The following is a 20,562-nucleotide window of genomic DNA, read 5'->3' as shown; positions in this document are numbered from 1 at the left end:
AGCTCACTCTCCTCCATCATTATCCGCCATGTTGCATGCAGTTCGGAGGTGTGCGGGGCAGGCCTTGAAGGCCTCAAAACCGGCACTTATTCAACAAACCGCAACTAAAACAGCTCTCAGGTCACTCCCAGCAACATTCTGTGCAAGTAAGTGGAAAGTGAATGTGATTATGTGAGGTATTTTTTGATTTTGTTGCAAATGTCTGTGTGTCCCTTCTTGGTCGTGTGACCGGCTTTTTCAACTATTGCCGCATGCAATCCTGACCTGTGCACGTAATTGCAAAATCTGTAATTTACTCAATAAAATTGTCTATCCCGCATAATTTCTGCTATTAACGTTATTCCTCAAATTGTTCCCTTCAATTTAAAAGTGGTCTTCTGTCGCTTGTTTTAACTTATTTTAAAAAAATTGGCTGCTTGTGTTGATAGCAATTTGCATACTGGCCCTCGTATCAGTGTTTGAGTGTACTGCAATGACGAGTATATAGAATAAAATTGTATAATTTTAGTTAGCAGTCAGTCCTAGAAGTAGAAATATTGATTTGAGTATTAAATAAACTGTTAATTTGAGTATTAGAAAAACTCTTATTTGATTTTAATACTCGAATTGACTAACGTTGAGCGCCATGGATGTCCTCGTGGGACCTGTGCGATAAAAGTTGGAGCAATTAAATGCAGATTCATGGTTAACTGTGATATATAAAGAATACTGTATTACAGTTTGCAAATGTGTACGTTGTGTAGGTCAGAAATAAAATGCCATAGCGTAACTATGGACTTTTTGCAGGGAGACATTATGCTGCAGAAAAAGCACAGGCAGCTGCACAGCCAGCAGTGGGAAAAGTGGTTGCAGTCATTGGTGCTGTTGTAGATGTACAGTTTGAGGACAATTTACCACCTATGCTTAATGCTCTTGAAGTAGTAGGTAGACAGCCAAGGCTTGTACTTGAAGTGGCACAACATTTAGGTAAGTGATCGACGATAATTGACTCAGTTGAAAATATTAGCCCTGTAATGAGTTGATGTGGATAGCACATAATGCTGTTGTATTTTGAGCATTATACAAGCTGATGATGATAAAACAATGTCCCTTACAGAAACAATTATTTGTTGATAAAAAATTGAATTCCTCGTTACTGAAGCTTGTTTATGAATATTTTATGCGACTCGTTGAAGCATCAACTGAGAGGTTTATTGGGCTAATCTCAAAGTAAAGTACATTTCTTGCAATAAACCTAGTAACTAGATGCTGTAGTTGTGCGTTAACAGAAACTGTTTCACAATCCAGTTGACGTGTAGTTGTATATTGAATCAGACTTTCATGAAGTCTGATTGAATATTACCTTGATGCATGTTAATTTTGTATAAAACCTTTGTTTTCAGGTGAAAGTGTATGTAGGACAATTGCTATGGATGGTACAGAAGGTCTTGTCCGTGGAAATAGCGTTACTGACACAGGTTCTCCTATTAAAATACCAGTGGGACCAGAAACCCTAGGAAGAATTATAAATGTTATTGGTGAACCAATTGATGAAAGGGGTCCAATACCGACAGACAGGTATAGTTGGTGTTGTATAGTTGAAGTGGCGTTTCGTGGCAAATCTGTAAGATGCTTATAGTAATCCAAGCTGATGCAAAGTCTGTGTTCCTTGCTAAATGGAGTACAGTGTTCTTCCTGAAGTGTTTTAGCACAGCGTGGCCGCTACTATAATTTATTCTGCTATTCACGTTACACATAAAAAAATGGAATTAGCACTTGCTAGCAGACTGAAAGGAAGTATGAAGCTTGGTTTTTGTTGTGTTCAAAAGTAGAAAGCAAATAAACATGACGTACTAGACTAGATGTACTGAGAAAATTTTCTGGCGAGAAAACTAGTATACATGTTAAAAATAGTTTTTGACTCCCATGTGCGAAGCACAAAATGGGAGTCTTTGCAGTTAGTGTGTATGTGTGTGTGTATGTGTGTCCGACTGTTCCACTGCTATCTCAAGAACCATACATCGGTTTTTGATGAAACTTGGTGCATAGATGCTCTGGGCCAATGCGCAGATTTGATTAGGTTTTGGTAAAAATCCATGCTCGTTAATTACCTAATTTGCATGATAATTAGCTAATTTTTAGCTGTTCTATGACTGTTCCACTGATATCTAAAGAACCACTCATTGGATTTTGATGAAACTTGGTACATAGATGCTCTGAACATATGCGCAGATTTGATTAATTTTTGGTAAAAATCCGTGCATATTAATTACCTAATTTACATGATAATTAGCTATTTTTTAGTGGTTCCATGACTGTTCCACTGATATCTAAACAACCACTCATTGGATTTTGATGAAACTTGGTACATAGATGCTCTGAACTAATGCTAGGTTTTGATTAGTTTTTGGTAATAATCCGTGGATACTAATTACCTAATTTGCATAATGATTAGTCAATTTTCGGTTTTTCCACTGATATCTCAAGTACTAATCATCACATTTCAAATGAAACTTGGTACATAGATGTCATACGACACTGCACAGACCTGATAGTTTTTATGGTAATATCAGTACATATTAATTACCTAATTTGCATAATTAATTAATTTTCAGCATTTGATATAAGTAGTTAGCATTACATTTCAATGAAACTTGGTACTTACATACTCAAGGACTATGCAGAGATTGATTGTTTTCGATAAATATTTGTGCATATTAATCACCTAATTTGCATAATTAGTTAATTTTCAGCTTTTCCATGGGTATCTCAAGTACTAATCATCGCATTTCAATGAAACTTGGTACATAGATCCTTTAGGACTATGCAGAGACCTGATTAGTTTTAGGGTAAATAATTGTGCATATTAATTACCTAATTTGCATAATTAATTTTCAGCTTTTCTACTGATATCTAAAGTACTAATCATTTACATTTCAATGAATCTAGAATTATGCAGACCCAATTAGTTTCCGGTAAATATTTGTGCATATTAATCACCTAATTTGCATAATTAACCAACTTTCACACTGATATCTCAGGTACTATACATCACATATCAATGAATGTACATGGATGCTGTAGGACAATAGACAGACCTGAATAATTGTGGGTTACAATCTGTACATATTAATTACCTAATTTGCATAATTAACCAATTTTAAGCTTTCACACTGATATCTAAAGTACCGTAAAAACTCCAAAATTTCGACCGGTTTTAAATAATTGGCGTTAGAAATGTGACATGTTTTTAGAGTCGTGGCCGAGTTGTAACTCAAAATCTAAACAAAGTCATCAATCAGTGAGTATTATGACAAGCAAAACAAAACATCAAGACGCGCAGAAGAGGTCAGCACAAAACTAATAGGTCAAAAGACAAAGCTGTCTCGCACTACCTAGGAAAACTTGCGAATGTTCGAAGTACAGGTACCCATTGGACAAAAGATACATGGAAGTTTAGCAAACTATCTCCCCGACCCAGTGCAATGTATCCGGTTAGAATCAAAGCTCACGTGTCCCTTATTTGAGGGACCAAATTCTGCCGTAAATTCGCCCTTGGATTAAAAAATAAAATGGGATTTAAGAAAATAAAATGGGACTTTTAAGGTGTATTTTGGCGTCATTTTTCGGACATTTCAATCAATCCTGCCGGCTAAAATAGGGTCTAAGTTTTACCGTAGTCATTGACGTCTGTCTATTCAAGAGTACACGTGTATGATTTTTATCGTGACTAGCGTGAGCGGGTAAGCTTCCTTTCGAGAATGAGCTGTTATCACTGTGAACAATGTTAAATTATTCTTCAGATGACCAGTTTATTTTTTAAAAACAACTAATTTTTTTATTTAAAAAAAATCATGCCGTTTTCGCATCAAAATCCAAGCCAAAATATCGTACTACAACATCAATCTCTTCGCATTGCGATCAATAACATTAACATATTTAAATAAGCTATGGTAATTTGAACACGTTGGCATCATCCAGCTTTTTGATTGGTTAATTAGCGATTTGACCTATTTGACCTAAGAGAACATGGCGGATATCCTACAGCATCAAACGTTTATACGAGACCAGAATCATTCGCTTACGATGAAACTTAGTTGACTTTTATTTGTATTTCATAACCATTCAACAAATTTATTTTGTGTACATTATTATAATCACTACTGAGTACAGTAATAATCAACAATTCAGAAACGCAGCATGCCGAGATTTTTGTGTTCGTTTTTATTTGAAACTTCGTTTATTTAGAATATATTTTCGTTACCAATAAAATAAAAATCTCTCAGTCAATCAGAAACCCGGATTCATGCCTTCGAGGAAGGTCCCGTTTGAACGCTCACATCGTTTTTTTTTTTCGTTTGGGGGAAAACTAAAACTGGTCGCAATTTTCGAATAAGAATGAGTCGGCAATTTTTAGTGGAGTCGAAAATTTGGAGGTAAATAAAACACCGAAACCCGGCAAATAAATAGCCAATCGAATTTTTAGAGGGGTCGAAATTTTGGAGTTTTCACGGTACTAATTATTCCATTTCAATGAAACTTAGTACAAAGATGCTCTAGGACAATGTACAAACCTAATTAGTTTGGGGTAAAAATCTGTTCATATTAATTCCCTAATAAGCATAATAATTCATAATTTTTTGGTTCTAATCACATTTCAATTAAACTTGGAGACATAGATTTTCTGTTACATTGCGCAGACCTCATTAGTTTTACACTCAAATCTGGTCATATTAATTTTCTGATTTGCATAATTAGTTTTCAGCTAAGTAATTTCGAATTATATTTAATGTGTCTCCAATACTCTCGGCACATGGGAGTTCTTTCTAAGCTTTCTTTGATTCATTACTGAGCTTGTTATCAATGTTGTTGGAATCAGACCAGGAAATGTGTTGTCTGTATAAATAGAGTAAGCACTGATTGAATATTTGCTAATGTCTATATTTATAGGAGGTCTGGCATCCATCAAGAAGCACCAGAGTTTGTTGAAATGAAAGTAGAACAGGAAATTTTAGAGACTGGCATAAAAGTGGTGGATTTATTGGCTCCTTACTGCAAGGGAGGTAAAATTGGTAAGTTATGTTTTAATATTCATCCCTTGGCTGTATGCTGCCCATAATGTTTAAGTACAATTAATAAAATAAAATAAAAACAAATTGTTTATAGTAACAAACGGTAGTAAATTTTGTTCACGTTTTCTTATTTTCAAATGTTAATTATTACTGTCATGATTATATGTACAAAAATAAACTTGTTTCATTTCTAAATTGACCTTTAACTGCCTCCTGTCAAGCTCAGTTACCTACCATTCAGAACACCAGGGTACAGTCAAAATTATTGCACAATTTCCAACTATAGGTGATGGTGTATACATCAAGTGATTTATTGAAAAAAATTATGCCTCATTCAGAATATGGTAGTTCCCATAAAGTATCGCTTGTTTTCATTGTCGTTGACAGATTCCAGTGACACCCTTCCATTCCTAAGGAATTACATGTACATGTGCACAGTTTGGTCCTGTCAGATCACGTTTATCTAGTTTTCCAGTTGAATCCTGTGAACTAAGTTAGTTTAAGCTTGAATTTATTCCTTATTTTTCCAGGACTTTTTGGTGGTGCTGGTGTAGGAAAAACTGTACTGATTATGGAACTGATCAACAACGTTGCCAAAGCCCATGGTGGTTACTCTGTATTTGCTGGTGTTGGTGAGCGTACTCGTGAAGGCAATGATCTCTATCATGAAATGATTGAATCTGGTGTCATCGACCTTAAAGGAGATGGATCCAAAGTATCTCTAGTATACGGTCAAATGAATGAGCCCCCAGGTGCCCGTGCTCGGGTTGCATTGACCGGACTTACAGTTGCTGAATATTTCCGTGATCAAGAGGGACAGGATGTACTACTTTTCATTGATAATATCTTCAGGTTTACTCAGGCTGGTTCAGAGGTAGGCAGTTGTATTAACAATTTCTTCAATTTTAATAAACTTATAACACTTAAGTTATGAATACAGAGCCCCATTTTTGGACAAATCAATTTCCATCTGTTTCTGTTAATAGCAATTTGGATTTTACTGGTATATCAATGTCAAATCTGAAAATTAGAATATGATAAAAAAAGCTGAAAGCAACATTGCCTGTTCAATGTTTTTGTTATTCTGTTGATAACACCCCCACCCCACCAATCAAATTATTTACTGCTTGTTTTTGCTGTATAGGTATCTGCTCTGTTGGGTCGTATCCCATCTGCTGTAGGTTATCAACCAACTTTAGCTACAGACATGGGTACTATGCAGGAAAGAATTACCACAACAAAGAAAGGATCAATTACTTCAGTACAGGTAATATTTATAAGTATTGCTCACTTGTATCCAGTTGAAGTGGAAATTTATTGAACTGAACAAGCTGATGATGATAAAATCAATATCCCTTGCTGAACTATGAAGGTGTTGATAAAAATTGAATTCCTCGTTACTGAAGCTTGTAATTAAAACCAAACTTTGAATTCATGAGTGGAAATGTGAAAAGGCTCTGTCCTAAACACATTGTCATTTCATTTGGTAGATTGTAGTTAAAATAACCTTGTAATGCTGAGAAATTTTCTTTTCAGGCTATTTATGTACCTGCTGATGATTTAACAGATCCAGCTCCTGCCACCACATTTGCTCATTTGGATGCTACTACTGTACTGTCTCGTGGTATTGCAGAGTTGGGCATCTATCCTGCTGTAGATCCTCTAGATTCCACATCGCGTATCATGGATCCAAATATTGTAGGAAATAATCATTATGAAATTGCCCGTGGTGTACAAAAGATTCTACAGGTAAAGATGCCATTTGATTTTTTAATAAAATTGCTAGATACATCTAAAAACCCTAAAAATTTGTGGCTAGAACTATATAATATGGTTACAGGGCTTCAACAACAGAGTTGAGAAGGCACCAGTTTGCTAGAGGGAATTTGGTAAAATTGTCTTGGTGTAAAGACATAGCATGGGAGAGAACCTGTTTGTAAAGGGCATACTTCTAGAGCATCTAGGCAATTGCCTTCAATGGCTTTGAAGTACAAACCCTATCAATAGTTAAAAAATTACGTCAAAACAATTAAAAAAAACTTGCTCCAGGGATGCCTTCCTTACTATCCTCAAAACTTTGAAATGTGTTTGTAGTGACATGTGGTATTGACAGACTATTGGCTTTTTCTTCTATTAGGTCAAAAGACCCCATGACAGGTCAACTCTGCATCTGTACAGAATCAACTGTTCTAAAACATGTTTTCATATTATGATCTTGAAGTTAACATATTTCATAGCAAACCAAAAAAATTTTTTTTTGTATCAAGCCATGACTGAATAATAAGCAATAGTATTAGAACCTCTGCGAAAAGCAAGTTGTTTGTATTCAACTACAATAAGCGATCATTTGAACGATGTTTACATTCTTTCGGTGTTCCTTAACACCACATGCATTTCGGTTTCTGTTGAAGAAAAGTCAGAGGTGGGAAAATTTCATAAAACTAAAAGCACAATTCATTGATTGGCTTGGAGTTTTTGAAACGACAAATTACAAAAACCTTCAAAATAATTAGCTTGTTGGATTTTAAGTTTTTAGTGTGTAGAATAAGAGTTAAACATAAAACATTGTAACACATTTTCGTGTTTTAATGTCTGTTAACTCCAATATGCACGTCAATTTTAATGTTCTCACACAAGCCTGTAGAATCGCGTTTCAAATGACTTTTGCTTTATGTACTGCATGTGTTATCAGAGGTGTAGCAACTTGACTCATTTTGATCTTTAATTGCAAACCTTTCTCAATCAACAGGACCACAAATCATTACAAGATATCATTGCTATTCTTGGTATGGATGAGTTGTCAGAAGAAGATAAATTAACTGTTGCAAGAGCACGTAAAATTGAAAAATTCTTATCACAGCCTTTCCAAGTCGCAGAAGTCTTCACTGGGTCACCAGGCAAACTTGTGCCCCTCTCTGAAACAATTGAAGGATTCACACAGATTCTCAAAGGTAGGTGAATGTGGTACTTATGCTCTTGTCTGCTTTGTGTTGTGATTTAATGGTTAGGTATTTTAATTTATACTAAAGTAGGCTTTTAGCCAGCCACCTGTCTACATGTTATATTAGATGGGCACTGACTGAAATTTACTCGTAAATTACAAAATAACTAAATACCAAAAAAAATTATTGCAAGTCTGTTACAGACCAGGAACTGCTATCTTTCATTCAATAAAGACAGGCACTTTTATTTAATGTACTTGAGTCTTGTTGATAATAAACTTGTACAATTGTAAACGTGTAATCTCTAGTTTTTCAAAAAAATTATCAATCTGTTGCCAGTGCAAGACTATCCAATTGAACATTTAGATAAAACATGTCAGATCTACTAAGAGTAGAACATTGTTGCTGTATACTGTAGTTAATTCATATATACTCTATATATTGCAGGCGAACTTGATCACCTTCCCGAAATTGCCTTCTACATGGTGGGTAATATCGACGAAGTGAAAGCCAAGGCAGTAAGATTGGCTGAAGAATTGTAATTTTGATGTTTAACTGAATGTTTTTGTAGGGAATTGTTGTAATTAACCTGTCCACCCTTGCTTTGCCTAAAGAAATAATATTTGTGTGTTTTCAGGCAATTTCGGACTTTGGAGGAGTTTGTTTATTGGCGTGTCAGATTGAGATGAGATTTTGAAGTATGTTTAACATCTTTTGAAAACGTGTGTAAAAGTAGTTTTCAAAATAAAAATCTCAGTAAACAATTTTATTTGTCTGCATTTTTATTTCTATAAAAGGATACAAATTCAGGAGACGTCCAGAGTGTATTACATGTATACAAAAACTGTACAATAGTGATGTATTATTCCCTTTGGCAACCTGACTGCAAGCAATAGCTCAATTAAGTTCATGCAATTTGAATACTACCTGGGCTGATTTACAAGTTGACTTTCATACCAACTTTGTCTACTGTTAATGAATTGTCACCTGGATGCATCTTTGAATGTTACTGTTGGTACGAATGGATTTAAAGTGCGCAGAATTGACAACTGTTCTCAATTAGAAGTGCATATGTGTGTAAAACCAAAGTGCCATTGGTTGTATAATGTAAATCATTGTATTGATTATTGTATTTTGAAAAATCTGGTTTACACATGCACTAATGAACTGAATATAATGGGTTGCTTTGGGCCCTTGCCCTTGCGTGCCTGCAGTTTTTATACCAGACTGGTAGTGAAAATTTGTACATTAACTACACAATGAAAGTTTTTGTATCAAAATCTGTATATATTTTTTTTGTGATGTGTTGTAGCCTCTATTTCTCTGGTCAGTCAGAACAAATTCTGCCAATAAAGTAATACGAACTTGACTGATAACAATTTCTGGCATACAGTGATTACATTGTCAGCCAAGACAATTCAGCCTTGGAATTTGGTGGTTTATCTCCAGCCTTTGTTCAGATACGATGCAGTGTTATGCTGACACTAGATGCCTTAGTCTCTCATTTAGTTCTTTCTCTTTCTTCAATAAACTGTTACTGTGCTTCTTGTAAGCTTCAAATTCCTATTTGATAAAAAAAAAAGTACCAGGTAGTTTACATAAATCAAGTTGAGTCAAAGCATGTAAAAGTTGCTCCGATTGGTCAGACTGCGTGGTTTAGTTCACCAATCAGGTGCATCTTTGGATTGACTCCATAAATTGAGCATCCTTAGGATAAAAGCCTCAGTACCTGGGAGATGTAAAGTCTGGCCCAAAATAAAGTGTTGAGGAAGTTTTATCCTTGGGTAGACTATATCCCAGGTAAGCTGTGCATACAAGGTCCTTTATCTGACTTGCGATCACTGCCATTTTGTTTCGGACGCCCAAACAAATAAATGTTGCTCGGTTCAATAAATATATTATAGTAAATAATATTTGGTAATCGTCCTAAATAACTATTCAAAATATCTAAATGTTTCAAGGAATGGCTCTTCAATGCGATAGAGAAGAGTTAAACATGTAGGTAGAACATAATGTATTAACATGCAGAACAACCATAAAATGGAATCACTAAAAGATTCCACATGAACATGTATACAAGCATTAGGTAGTACACAAAGAGAATGAGTTGAACAGTTTATTGATTCACTGTGGAATATGCATACACCGGATGTTATGCCCCGAAGAACATGGTTAAAGATACAGTAATGTGAGCTGATATATCATTCAAATGCTGCAGAAATGAACTTACTGTGCTCCTATGTGTTTATTAATTGTTAACTATGCAAATTAATTGGTAGATATACAAAACTAAATATTTCTGGTCCAGAGATGTATGACCAAATGCTAGTTGCTACCTACCCGCCCATTTGTGCTTTGCACATGTGGGAGCTAAATATAAGAAATCGACTCTGCTTTTGCAAAAATCACGCCCTCATTCTTTGATCTATTATTTGACCAAAACATAGATAACGATACGCATATGATGCTAATAAAAATTGCTATTATATTGAAATTATATCCATTTGCTGTTATGGTATTTATTATGAGTCATTGTGCACATGAACGGAAAAGAAGATTCAAAAAACAATTGCAGCAGCACATAAATATGTGTCACTGAAAACGTTCTGCATTCATTTCATTCATTACTACAGCATCCGACCATATATAGCTTCACTTCCCTCCATCTTCATGTCATACTAGTATGAATCAGTATATGTTCTCTTAAATTCACCACCGGGGGGGGGGGGGGGATTTCGACTCGTGCTGAGTGTTTGGACAGTTTCGACCCTGAGAATCTATCGAGACTGAGATTTTTTTTTTCGGAACGTGCTGACATGGCCCCGACTGTTCACATACACGGTCACAAGTCTCAGCACGTGCCATGATCTCTAACATGGACGCCACTAATTATAATGGCGATTGCTTAATCAGGTACTTGTTCATACAGTGGTTAGGCAGGCTTAACTTGGTGATTAAAATTAGGACTGGCGCCCCTAAGTATCAGTAATAGTAATATAGCTTGTAGCTAATAGATCCAAATCATTTATGTGAAGTTTGTGGGTTTACTTACATAGGTTAGTTCTTTCTTCCTGTATTCAGACTCATCTTTTTCCCTTTTAAGTTTTTGAACTTGTAGATTGGCATTAACAGATGCTGCTTCCCTTCTGTGAAGAAAAAAAAGAGGAAAATACTGAGTACAGTAACATGTAATACGTTACAAGGGCATTCAAGGTGCCTAGCTGTAGATTTGTTTTCCTACCTTTCAAAATAGATATTTCGTTTACAATTTCATTTGTACAATTTGTGTGCCCCAATAATAAGTTAAGCAGGAATTGGAATTTGCATAGCCTGGGGCACTGATATATAATCAAATGTGAAGTAATTCTTGCGAAAGACATTTCTTTCAAGTTACAGAAAATATCAACCACCACTTAACAAACAAGGATGGTGACTCAAACAAAGATATTATGTCTGATTTGTTTTACTACCAGTAGCTTATGCATGTTGTATTCTTTATTTTTCATTTTTGTAACCAGATAAGAGATGCCAAAGGATCTTGGTATCTTGTGAACATGTACTTACTCAAATTTATCTTCCATGTGCTTCACTGCTCTTTCAGTTGCAAACAGCTTATCGTGCATTGCTTTTATTTCTTTTTGTTTGTCCTATATAATTAGAGATAATTTTTTCCATTAGAATTCTACTCCACATACAAGTATATTACCGGTAAACCATAAATTATTTAGATTGACAGCAAAGTTAAAACCTCTGCCCATTAATCAACTGTAGTACCTGTCCACTGCTTGGCATTTGTTTGAACTGTGCTGATTTACTAATATTAAGAATCCTGTAAAGCATGTAAAATTCAGACAGAATGCACAATATTGTAACAGGATTTAGGTAATTTCTTTTGGCAAATTTCCAAAATAGTTTCACTGCCACAGTAACTTTGTCATAGGCTCTATCCTTGGTGTGTTATTTGTGTGTATGAAAAAAATGACTTGACATTATATAATATTGATTCAAAAAGACAAATTTACAAAGGAAATTGAGTCAAAAGTCACTAGGAAATATTACAACGTGTAAGGCAATCACCTGGGCTGTGCATTGTTAAATCAAACTGTTCTACGGTAATTTATGAAACAGAAATCTACTCATCAAAATATGACATATTTTACCTGAATGAGTTTGCCCCTTTGCATTGCTAAGTCTAACAGTTCATCTCTTTCCTTGTTCAGTTTCTCCATCGCCATCTGTTGGGAAGCGTCTGTTGTTTTTATATTTTCTTTGTGGTACAGCAGTTGTGCTGTAGCACCTGTTGGAGACAAATTAATAGATTGGTATTTGGCACAAACAGTACACAGACCATGTTTCAAGATTGAACAATTGTTGTTTTCACATCACAGGGTTTCGGCACATACTGAATATATGTAATGTTAATTCTTCATATTTTTAAGGAAATTATCATGTTTGGGTTCTTCAAGAACTTACTTGGCTCATGACTGATTAGTTGTCCTACATATGTCGAATGAAACAAGTTCTGCATATATGTCTAAAGTCGTTTAGCATATTTAGTATTTATAGAATCCACTTTTTCAACTATAGTATTCAGTCTGTTCCAATTTTTCCTTCATGACAAACATGTTTTTACATGACACAGAATCTTTTTTCCACATACTAAGAAATGTCTTTACATCTATATCAAACCATATTTTTGGGAGGATGCCTGATATCGGCACATTCTGAGCAATTTAGAAACGTTGGATCATAGCTCTTTATTGGGAGTGAGATCATGTTTTTTTCAGTATGCACCAAGATCTTGAATGAACTATTAGACCTTTCAAAAATCATGATCTATTTTAATATATATACTTTTACTGTAATTCCTGTATTCATTTATTATATCAAAAATAGCACACTTATCAATCGGGACATGTCTCACAGCCCTGTCAAGTGCAAGCATCCTTCCTATCAAATTTATTGACTACAAGTACTAATTTTTTAACCCAATGAAAAGAGTAGCAAATTTTGAAAATGTTTACTTTTTAAAAAAAAGAACCCAGCTACAATTTCCAAATGGTGATTGTTTCTTTAATATATACCATACACCAATATCTAATTGTTAGCGAGCTGGGTGAATGTGCCACAGACAAAAAATAAGGAAATCAGAATCATTGGATTCACTCACTAGCAGCTTTGAAAAAACATTGGGTGATGTATGCAGGATAATCCTAATTCTACTTATTATAAGAAGATAGTCACTAATGCACTGTATAGCGAGTACCGGTACTGTCAGGCGACAAAAATAAAGAGGGTAAAAGAAAACAAGCAGCCTGTCGGCTGAGATAGCTCCGCTGTTAGCAATGCACATTTGCAATTGAACTTTTGGTTTTTAACAAGTCGAAAATATCACTTTTTACCAAAAATTACAAAAATATTCACCAAAATTAGAGAATTGAAGATATCATCACAAAATGAACAAATCTGAGAGAGGTCCACATGTAGTACCTATATATGTAATATCAAAACAATCGGACTTACAGTTTTTAACAAGAAGTCGAAAATATCACTTTTTACCAAAAATTACAAAAATATTCACCAAAATTAAAGAATCGAAGATATCAACACGAAATGAACAAATCTGAGAGAGGTCCACATGTAGTACCTATATATGTAATATCAAAGCAATTGCACTTGCGGTTTTTAACAAGAAGTCGAAAATATCACTTTTTACCAAAAATGACAAAAATATTCACCAAAATTAGAGAATTGAAGATATCATCACGAAATGAACAAATCTGAGAGAGGTCCACATGTAGTACCTATATATGTAGTATCAAAGCAATTGGACTTGCGGTTTTTAACAAGAAGTCGAAAATATCACTTTTTACCAAAAATGACAAAAATATTCACCAAAATTAGAGAATTGAAGATATCAACATGAAATGAACAAATCTAAGAGAGGTCTACCCAAGGTACATATACACCAAGTATCAAAGCATTCAGGCTTGTAGTTTTCAAGAAGAAGTCGAAAAAGTAAAACATTGACACAGACGACGACAGACAATCACTCATATGATAAGCTCCGCTCGACAAAGTCGACAGCGGAGCTAAAAAACTACCCCTATCCCACTTCAATGAATGCATACATACCTCTCAGATGTTCTTCTGTTTGTTTAATTTTACTCCGAAGAACGGATATTTCATTACTGTACATAGTGTCTTTTTCCCTAAGTTCTTTTTCCAGACTTTTACGTGTTTCATCTATTTCAGTTTTCATTTGGCTATATTTGAGAGATTGGAAAACAAACAAGAAAATCTTTATCTGTTCTCTTTAACCTTTAACCATTTGGAGAGGTAAATTTCATAGAAATGAAAATTTCACTGGATAAAGGTAGTACATTTTAAGCAACATCCAGCAATCTTGAAATTGTGAAAAAAATTCTTAGCCGCGAAATTTAAACAATTTACAGCAAGTTTAGTAAATTTAGAAAACCAAATATTTACCACAATTTGCTGTCATACTCTGTACACTGTTCCTTTAAGCTAATAATATGTTGGGACATGGACTGAATTTGTTCATCTCTCTCAGTGATTGCTCCAGAAAACAACCGCTCATTCTCGTCCTTGAGCTGTGCATTTTCCAATCGAAGCTGCTCATTTTGTCTTTTATATTCATCTTTGAAGCGTATCATTTCTTCATGGTTATCAGCAAGTTCATGAAACCTTCTGTCTAGAAGATTGAATTTTTTTATTTCATTGTCTATGATATGCTGTGAATTGTCTCTGTAATCTTCCAGTTCTTTGTTGACCCGCTCCAAGGTTTGTGCTTTCTGTACATATTCATCAGCTCGCTGTTTCAAAACACATATCAGCTGAGACTGTTCATCAATACGGGACCGCAGCATGGCGTTTTCAGTTTTGTCATCTTTTGACAGATTTCTAAGTTTTTCCAGGCTATCTACCATCTCATCTACATCCTGAAAATACAAATAGACCTGATAAGCTGTTACGTTATGGACGTTATGCAATTATGAATTGAAATTGGCTGTGTGACATAATAGAGAGTACAAGTTAATAATTCAGTGCAGCATCATCCAATCAGGAAATGTTTTAAAAAAGTGGGCAAGTACGGAAACATGGATATATTCAGAAATGATAGAAATCATGTGTGTGCAGTATAAGTGTAGACATTTACTCATTTTATATATTTAAATGTAAATACAGGCATAAGCTTATCTTGGGGTCCAATAGGCTGGTAATGGTGTTCAATGAATGCAAACACAGTCAAATATTGGACAACTGCAAATGAATGATTGAAAATGTATACAACATACTGTAAGACACTTTGAAATAGCTACCAGTGCATGTCATTTCAGGATATCTGACTCAATGCATGAATTACTACCACAAACAATTACGGTGCATTTCCATGATTGGAACACCCACTGGCAACATTGAAGACCTCATGTGTAACTTCCAAATCGATATTATACTCTAACCGCTGCAATAGTTGTATCCACTCCATAAAGGGTTATCCAGTGTTCTCCACAATCCAAAATACAAACGGATTGGTCACTTTCAATATTTACGAAATGCAAAAAGTTTGAAATTGATGATTTATACGTTCGCAAATTGTTCTTGTTCAAGAGCAAGTACAAAACATAATTGAGTTATAATGTAGAAAATATACAAGGTGATTTGTCCCCGAAGCCAAAACGAACGATTTGTCAAAACAAAACCCATAACATTTTTATTTGTGGCACGCTAACGAAAAAATCCACTGACTTCCTGTTCCGGTCCATCAGAAAGAATCAGTACTCACCCGTGCCGATGGACGGTAAGATTCATTTACGCATGTACGGTCCACAGGCGCCTGTGGTACGGTCACGATACTTGCGTTTTCATACATTGTTTTGGAATTCAAGAAAAAATGCTAGCAATCGGCAAAATAAAAGAATCTGCTATGTTCTCGAAAGATTAGACATAAAAAAAGGATAAATTGAAAAAAGGACGTGGAAAAGATAACTAAAATATTATTCAACAAGTCATTGTCAATGACACGTCCCCGTTCCGTTCATATTTGAGTGACATATACATTCAAAGCAGATCATGACCGAAATGCACCTGCATATGTACAACACATTGTGCTAAATCTGAACAAAATCCATCCATGCATGACTGAGATCCGGTTCTGGAATTGTGAAAATATGTGATTTTGATGCATTTTCGGCCTTAAAATGGCCATCATTCCGCTATTGTTAAGCAGATCATGAAACAAATGCACATATCTATTTGTGACATGATGTACCATGTGTGTGTGAAGTTTGAACTTGATCAATCCAGACATGTCTTGGATACGGATCCAGAACTGAATTCTTTAACAAAATGGCCGCCAGTCGGCCATTTCGAACTTGATCCGAAAAAAAAAAAGACGTGCATCAAGGTCCTATTATGTTTAATGTATGTACCAAATTTGAACAAAATCCATCCATGCATAACTGAGATACGGGTCCGGAATGGTGAAAATGTGCCATTTCAATGCATTTTCGGCCTTAAAGCGGCCCCCATTTGGCTATCGTTAATGAGATCATGAAACAAATGCACATACGTATTTGTGACATGATGTACCTTGTGTGTGTGAAGTTTGAACTTGATCAATCCAGACATGTCTCGGATACGAATCAAGAACTGAATTCTTTAAAACAAAATGGCCGCCAGTCGGCTATTTCGAACTTGATCCGAAAAAAAAATGACGTGCATCAAGGTCCTATTATGTTTAATGTATGTACCAAATTTGAATGAAATCCGTCCATGCATAACTGAGATCCGGGTCCGGAATGGTGAAAATGTGCGATTTCAATGCATTTTCGGCCTTAAAGCGGCCGCCATTTGGCTATCGTTAATGAGATCATGAAACAAATGCACATACATATTTGTGACATGATGTACCTTGTGTGTGTGAAGTTTGAACTCGATCAATCCAAGCATGTCTCAGATACGGATCCAGAACTGAATTCTTTAAAACAAAATGGCCGCCAGTCGGCCATTTCGAACCCAATCCCCAAAAAAAAATGACGTGCATCAAGGTCCTATTATGTTTAATGTATGTACCAAATTTGAACAAAATCCATCCATGCATAACTGAGATCCGGGTCCGGAATGGTGAAAATGTGCGATTTTGATGCATTTTCGGCCTTAAAATGACCGCTATTCGGCTATCGTTAATGAGATCATGAAACAAATGCACATACATATTTGTGACATGATGTACCTTGTGTGTGTGAAGTTTGAACTTGATCAATCCAGACATGTCTCGGATACGGATCCAGAACTGAATTCTTTAAAACAAAATGGCCGCCAGTCGGCTATTTCGAACTTGATCCGAAAAAAAAAATGACGTGCATCAAGGTCCTATTATGTTTAATGTATGTACCAAATTTGAATGAAATCCGTCCATGCATAACTGAGATCCGGGTCCGGAATGGTGAAAATGTGCGATTTCAATGCATTTTCGGCCTTAAAGCGGCCGCCATTTGGCTATCGTTAATGAGATCATGAAACAAATGCACATACATATTTGTGACATGATGTACCTTGTGTGTGTGAAGTTTGAACTCGATCAATCCAAGCATGTCTCAGATACGGATCCAGAACTGAATTCTTTAAAACAAAATGGCCGCCAGTCGGCCATTTCGAACCCGATCCAAAAAAAAAAATGACGTGCATCAAGGTCCTATTATGTTTAATGTATGTACCAAATTTGAACAAAATCCATCCATGCATAACTGAGATCCGGGTCCGGAATGGTGAAAATGTGTGATTTTGATGCATTTTCGGCCTTAAAATGGCCGCTATTCGGCTATCGTTAATCGGATCATGAAAAAAATGCATGTGCATATGTCCCATATAAGGTGTGATGTATGAGTGAAGTTTGAACTTAATCGGTCCATGCATGTTCGAGATACAGGTGATCACGGACGCACGGACGCACACAGGGCAAAACATAAGTCCCCGTTTTCGGACTGCGTCCGAACGGGGACTAATTACAAATACTCGCGGTAAACTACCGGTGTTTTTTACTTCTACCATCTATTCAACAGTGCAGTTTGATATTCCTGTGTCTAACATCAACAAGACACATAAACCTTAGACACAAACCCTGAACAGAATGCGTAATCTTTTGAATGTGGTTAGATTTCAGCCCCACCTTCCTGTGTTCGATAGCTAGTTGTAGCTAATGTGATCGATGCTATGTACAACACTGTATCGATAACTGGCTGAAATGGAAAATTATTGCATGGCTCGCTCAATACTTTGGTGAGGGGGACATTCAGAGTTTATATCTACTGGTAATGAACAAAATAACTGGAAATGCTTTATTGATTATTATTCACTGTGTAATGAAATATAATGTTTGATTCATTTATCACTTAATCAATTTACTGAACAAATGGTAATTTCCTTGCATATTTGACATGCTGTGGCGAACACCAATGTAACCCAGGCCTCAACAATAAAGTCCTGGAGCCGCATTATACAGGGTTCAGGCAGAGGTAATGTATGTTCAACTTCTTTGCTTCTATGGCTTTCCAAGTGAAAATAAATTATTGAAGTGTACCCTAAATTTATATTTGTCTGAAATCTGTTGAATCACTCTGTGGGAACTTAATTATTCTGTCTCTGGCATTGGCCACGATATCATAAATAATTAACATTTCTATGTCTTGGCTGATGAATCTTCCATTGTCATGCTACCATTGTATGCTACTCTGACAATGAAAATGGAAAAGAAGAAGTCTGGGATGTAACGTTACAAGATTTGTAGTTTCTTTTATTGTTGCAACATTGCAAGAGCCATATTAAGTTATTAAGTGCGTTTTGATTGCAGAAGTAATACAATCTTAATGTGCCAACAAAATCATTGTAAGAATTTTTTTTTTTTTTTAAATTAGCGACATCACAGATTAGTTAAATTAGTTAAAATAAGGTGCTAGGTAAAAAGACCTTGCGACTGTGTGTACGCAGTAACAGTCCTGGAAGCAAAGCAAAGATGAATGCAGTCTTGTGGGAGATTTTTATTGGTTCGTTTTTGCAGAAAGTATGGTCTAGCATGGGGGTCCACATTTCAGGTCGAAATTGGTCTGAAAAGGGGACTGGGTTATGACCAGGGGGGCTACACCACAGTCACTTGGGGGCTGAAAATCAATATATAAATATATATTTATTTATATACGTATAGCGGATGATTTGAAAATTAGTATTTATTGATTTTCAGCCCCCAAGTGACTGTGGGCTACACACACCTACCATAGCTGGGGGCAAGTTACTGTTAAGTGTGCGATCCCTGGGATTAAGCATCCTTTAACATACCAAGTGTTCTTCATCAAGTGAAAGTTTTTTTTTTCATTCGTTAGTTCAGCTTTGCTAACTCTATTCTGTAATATGTACATGCATGATACGTGTAGATCCATCATGCATTGCACTATGATAATCAAGACCAATAATGCGTGGAAAAAAATTAAAATAGATCAAACTAGACTTTGGAGGATCCACCTCGGCGGTATTACAACTATAAAACAAAACTTATCTACTGAGACGAGTGACCAATTAGTCATAGCTCTTATTGGAGTCCGTGCACTGGTCGCAGTAAAACTGACAACAGGTTACACATTTGCCCAACGGTGAATAAAAGGCAGGGGCAATCCAACATGACTGCGAAGTCGGCGTCGATCGTCACCGGCGATCTGCAAATCATATCCTGCTGTTCGGCGATTGTTTCTTGTGACCTTTATGGACCACGTCATGGATCGACACACAATAACACTGACTGTGACATACGATAGCGTGACAGTAGAAAATCTCACCTTTCTGCTGGCTTCGACCATATTCTTCAGCTCCTTGGGATTCCGTGAGCCTGAGGAAGCCATTTTGAAAACTTGTTTACATCGGTTACCATAATTACCGAACATGACCGACAAAAGCCGAGAATTAATCACAAGTTCGCGGCAGGTCGATAACTGCTTTAGTATCGTGGATTTATAGTACAGAAATAGACCATTTATCATGCCGATGAGGACACGTAAGTTAAATGTCAAGAAATTTGAAAAAAGAAATCACTTTATCAAAGATTTGTCCAAAAATGCATGAAATTTTTTGTTTTTTCTGTGATAATTGAAATTTTAATTTTTGCAATTGCACCATGGGACACAATTGTCTACAGTAATAGCTGGGCCATCAATAAATAGTTATCAAAGTGAAGGACATTATTCAGTTTTAATGACCTGATGAGGAAATTATTGACCAATGAGGATCATTATCAATTTGCCAGAAGATGTAAAGCCAGATTAATATGTAAAAGCAGTATACTTTACAGAACGTTTTTTTTTATAGAAATGTATGAAATATTACTGCATATTCAAAGTTCTTCAAATTAGTCACAGGTATATTTTTCAAATAATACTAGTATAGCTGGGTGGCGATTGCAGAGCGGTTTGGTTGCAGATTCAAGACAAGGTAATGAATACATTGATTTAATGCTGTTTTAAACACTGTTATCTAATACATGTAGTTACTCGTTTTATAAA

General features: G+C 35.6%; 2 protein-coding genes across 2 annotated transcripts; one reads left to right on the top strand and one right to left on the bottom strand.

Moving 5' to 3' along the window:
• ATP5B (ATP synthase, H+ transporting, mitochondrial F1 complex, beta polypeptide) lies at nucleotides 1-8,762 on the top strand. The gene is made up of 9 exons (NM_001184800.1): nucleotides 1-146; nucleotides 787-966; nucleotides 1,383-1,557; nucleotides 4,930-5,051; nucleotides 5,582-5,925; nucleotides 6,196-6,318; nucleotides 6,588-6,800; nucleotides 7,801-8,002; nucleotides 8,441-8,762. Exons 1-9 carry the CDS (start codon nucleotides 29-31, stop codon nucleotides 8,533-8,535), a joined length of 1,572 nt encoding a protein of 523 aa, NP_001171729.1. The 5' UTR covers nucleotides 1-28; the 3' UTR covers nucleotides 8,536-8,762.
• A 497-nt stretch (nucleotides 8,763-9,259) lies between these two features.
• Nucleotides 9,260-19,923, bottom strand: LOC100368248 (coiled-coil domain-containing protein 89-like). The gene is made up of 7 exons (XM_002741544.4): nucleotides 19,843-19,923; nucleotides 14,483-14,955; nucleotides 14,129-14,259; nucleotides 12,154-12,290; nucleotides 11,558-11,640; nucleotides 11,046-11,139; nucleotides 9,260-9,556 (listed from the first exon to the last, which is right to left on the bottom strand). Exons 1-7 carry the CDS (start codon nucleotides 19,903-19,905, stop codon nucleotides 9,467-9,469), a joined length of 1,071 nt encoding a protein of 356 aa, XP_002741590.1. The 5' UTR covers nucleotides 19,906-19,923; the 3' UTR covers nucleotides 9,260-9,466.
• Between the last annotated feature and the right edge of the window lie 639 nt (nucleotides 19,924-20,562).

The sequence above is a fragment of the Saccoglossus kowalevskii genome, chromosome 7 (genome assembly GCF_978046115.1).
Source record: "Saccoglossus kowalevskii chromosome 7, keSacKowa6.1, whole genome shotgun sequence".
NCBI classification, from domain to species: domain Eukaryota; kingdom Metazoa; phylum Hemichordata; class Enteropneusta; family Harrimaniidae; genus Saccoglossus; species Saccoglossus kowalevskii.
This window is presented reverse-complemented; position numbering and strand designations above follow the sequence as displayed.

Coding starts and splice junctions, on each gene's coding strand:
- ATP5B (NM_001184800.1), top strand. CDS start 29: ATGTTGCATGCAGTTCGGAGGTGTGCGGGGCAGGCCTTGAAGGCCTCA. Junction 5,052..5,581: donor CTGCAAGGGAGGTAAAATTG/GTAAGTTATGTT, acceptor TTATTTTTCCAG/GACTTTTTGGTGGTGCTGGT. Junction 5,926..6,195: donor TTACTCAGGCTGGTTCAGAG/GTAGGCAGTTGT, acceptor TTTGCTGTATAG/GTATCTGCTCTGTTGGGTCG.
- LOC100368248 (XM_002741544.4), bottom strand. CDS start 19,905: ATGGCTTCCTCAGGCTCACGGAATCCCAAGGAGCTGAAGAATATGGTC. Junction 14,260..14,482: donor GAGTATGACAGCAAATTGTG/GTAAATATTTGG, acceptor TCTCAAATATAG/CCAAATGAAAACTGAAATAG. Junction 11,641..12,153: donor AAAGGGGCAAACTCATTCAG/GTAAAATATGTC, acceptor CTAATTATATAG/GACAAACAAAAAGAAATAAA.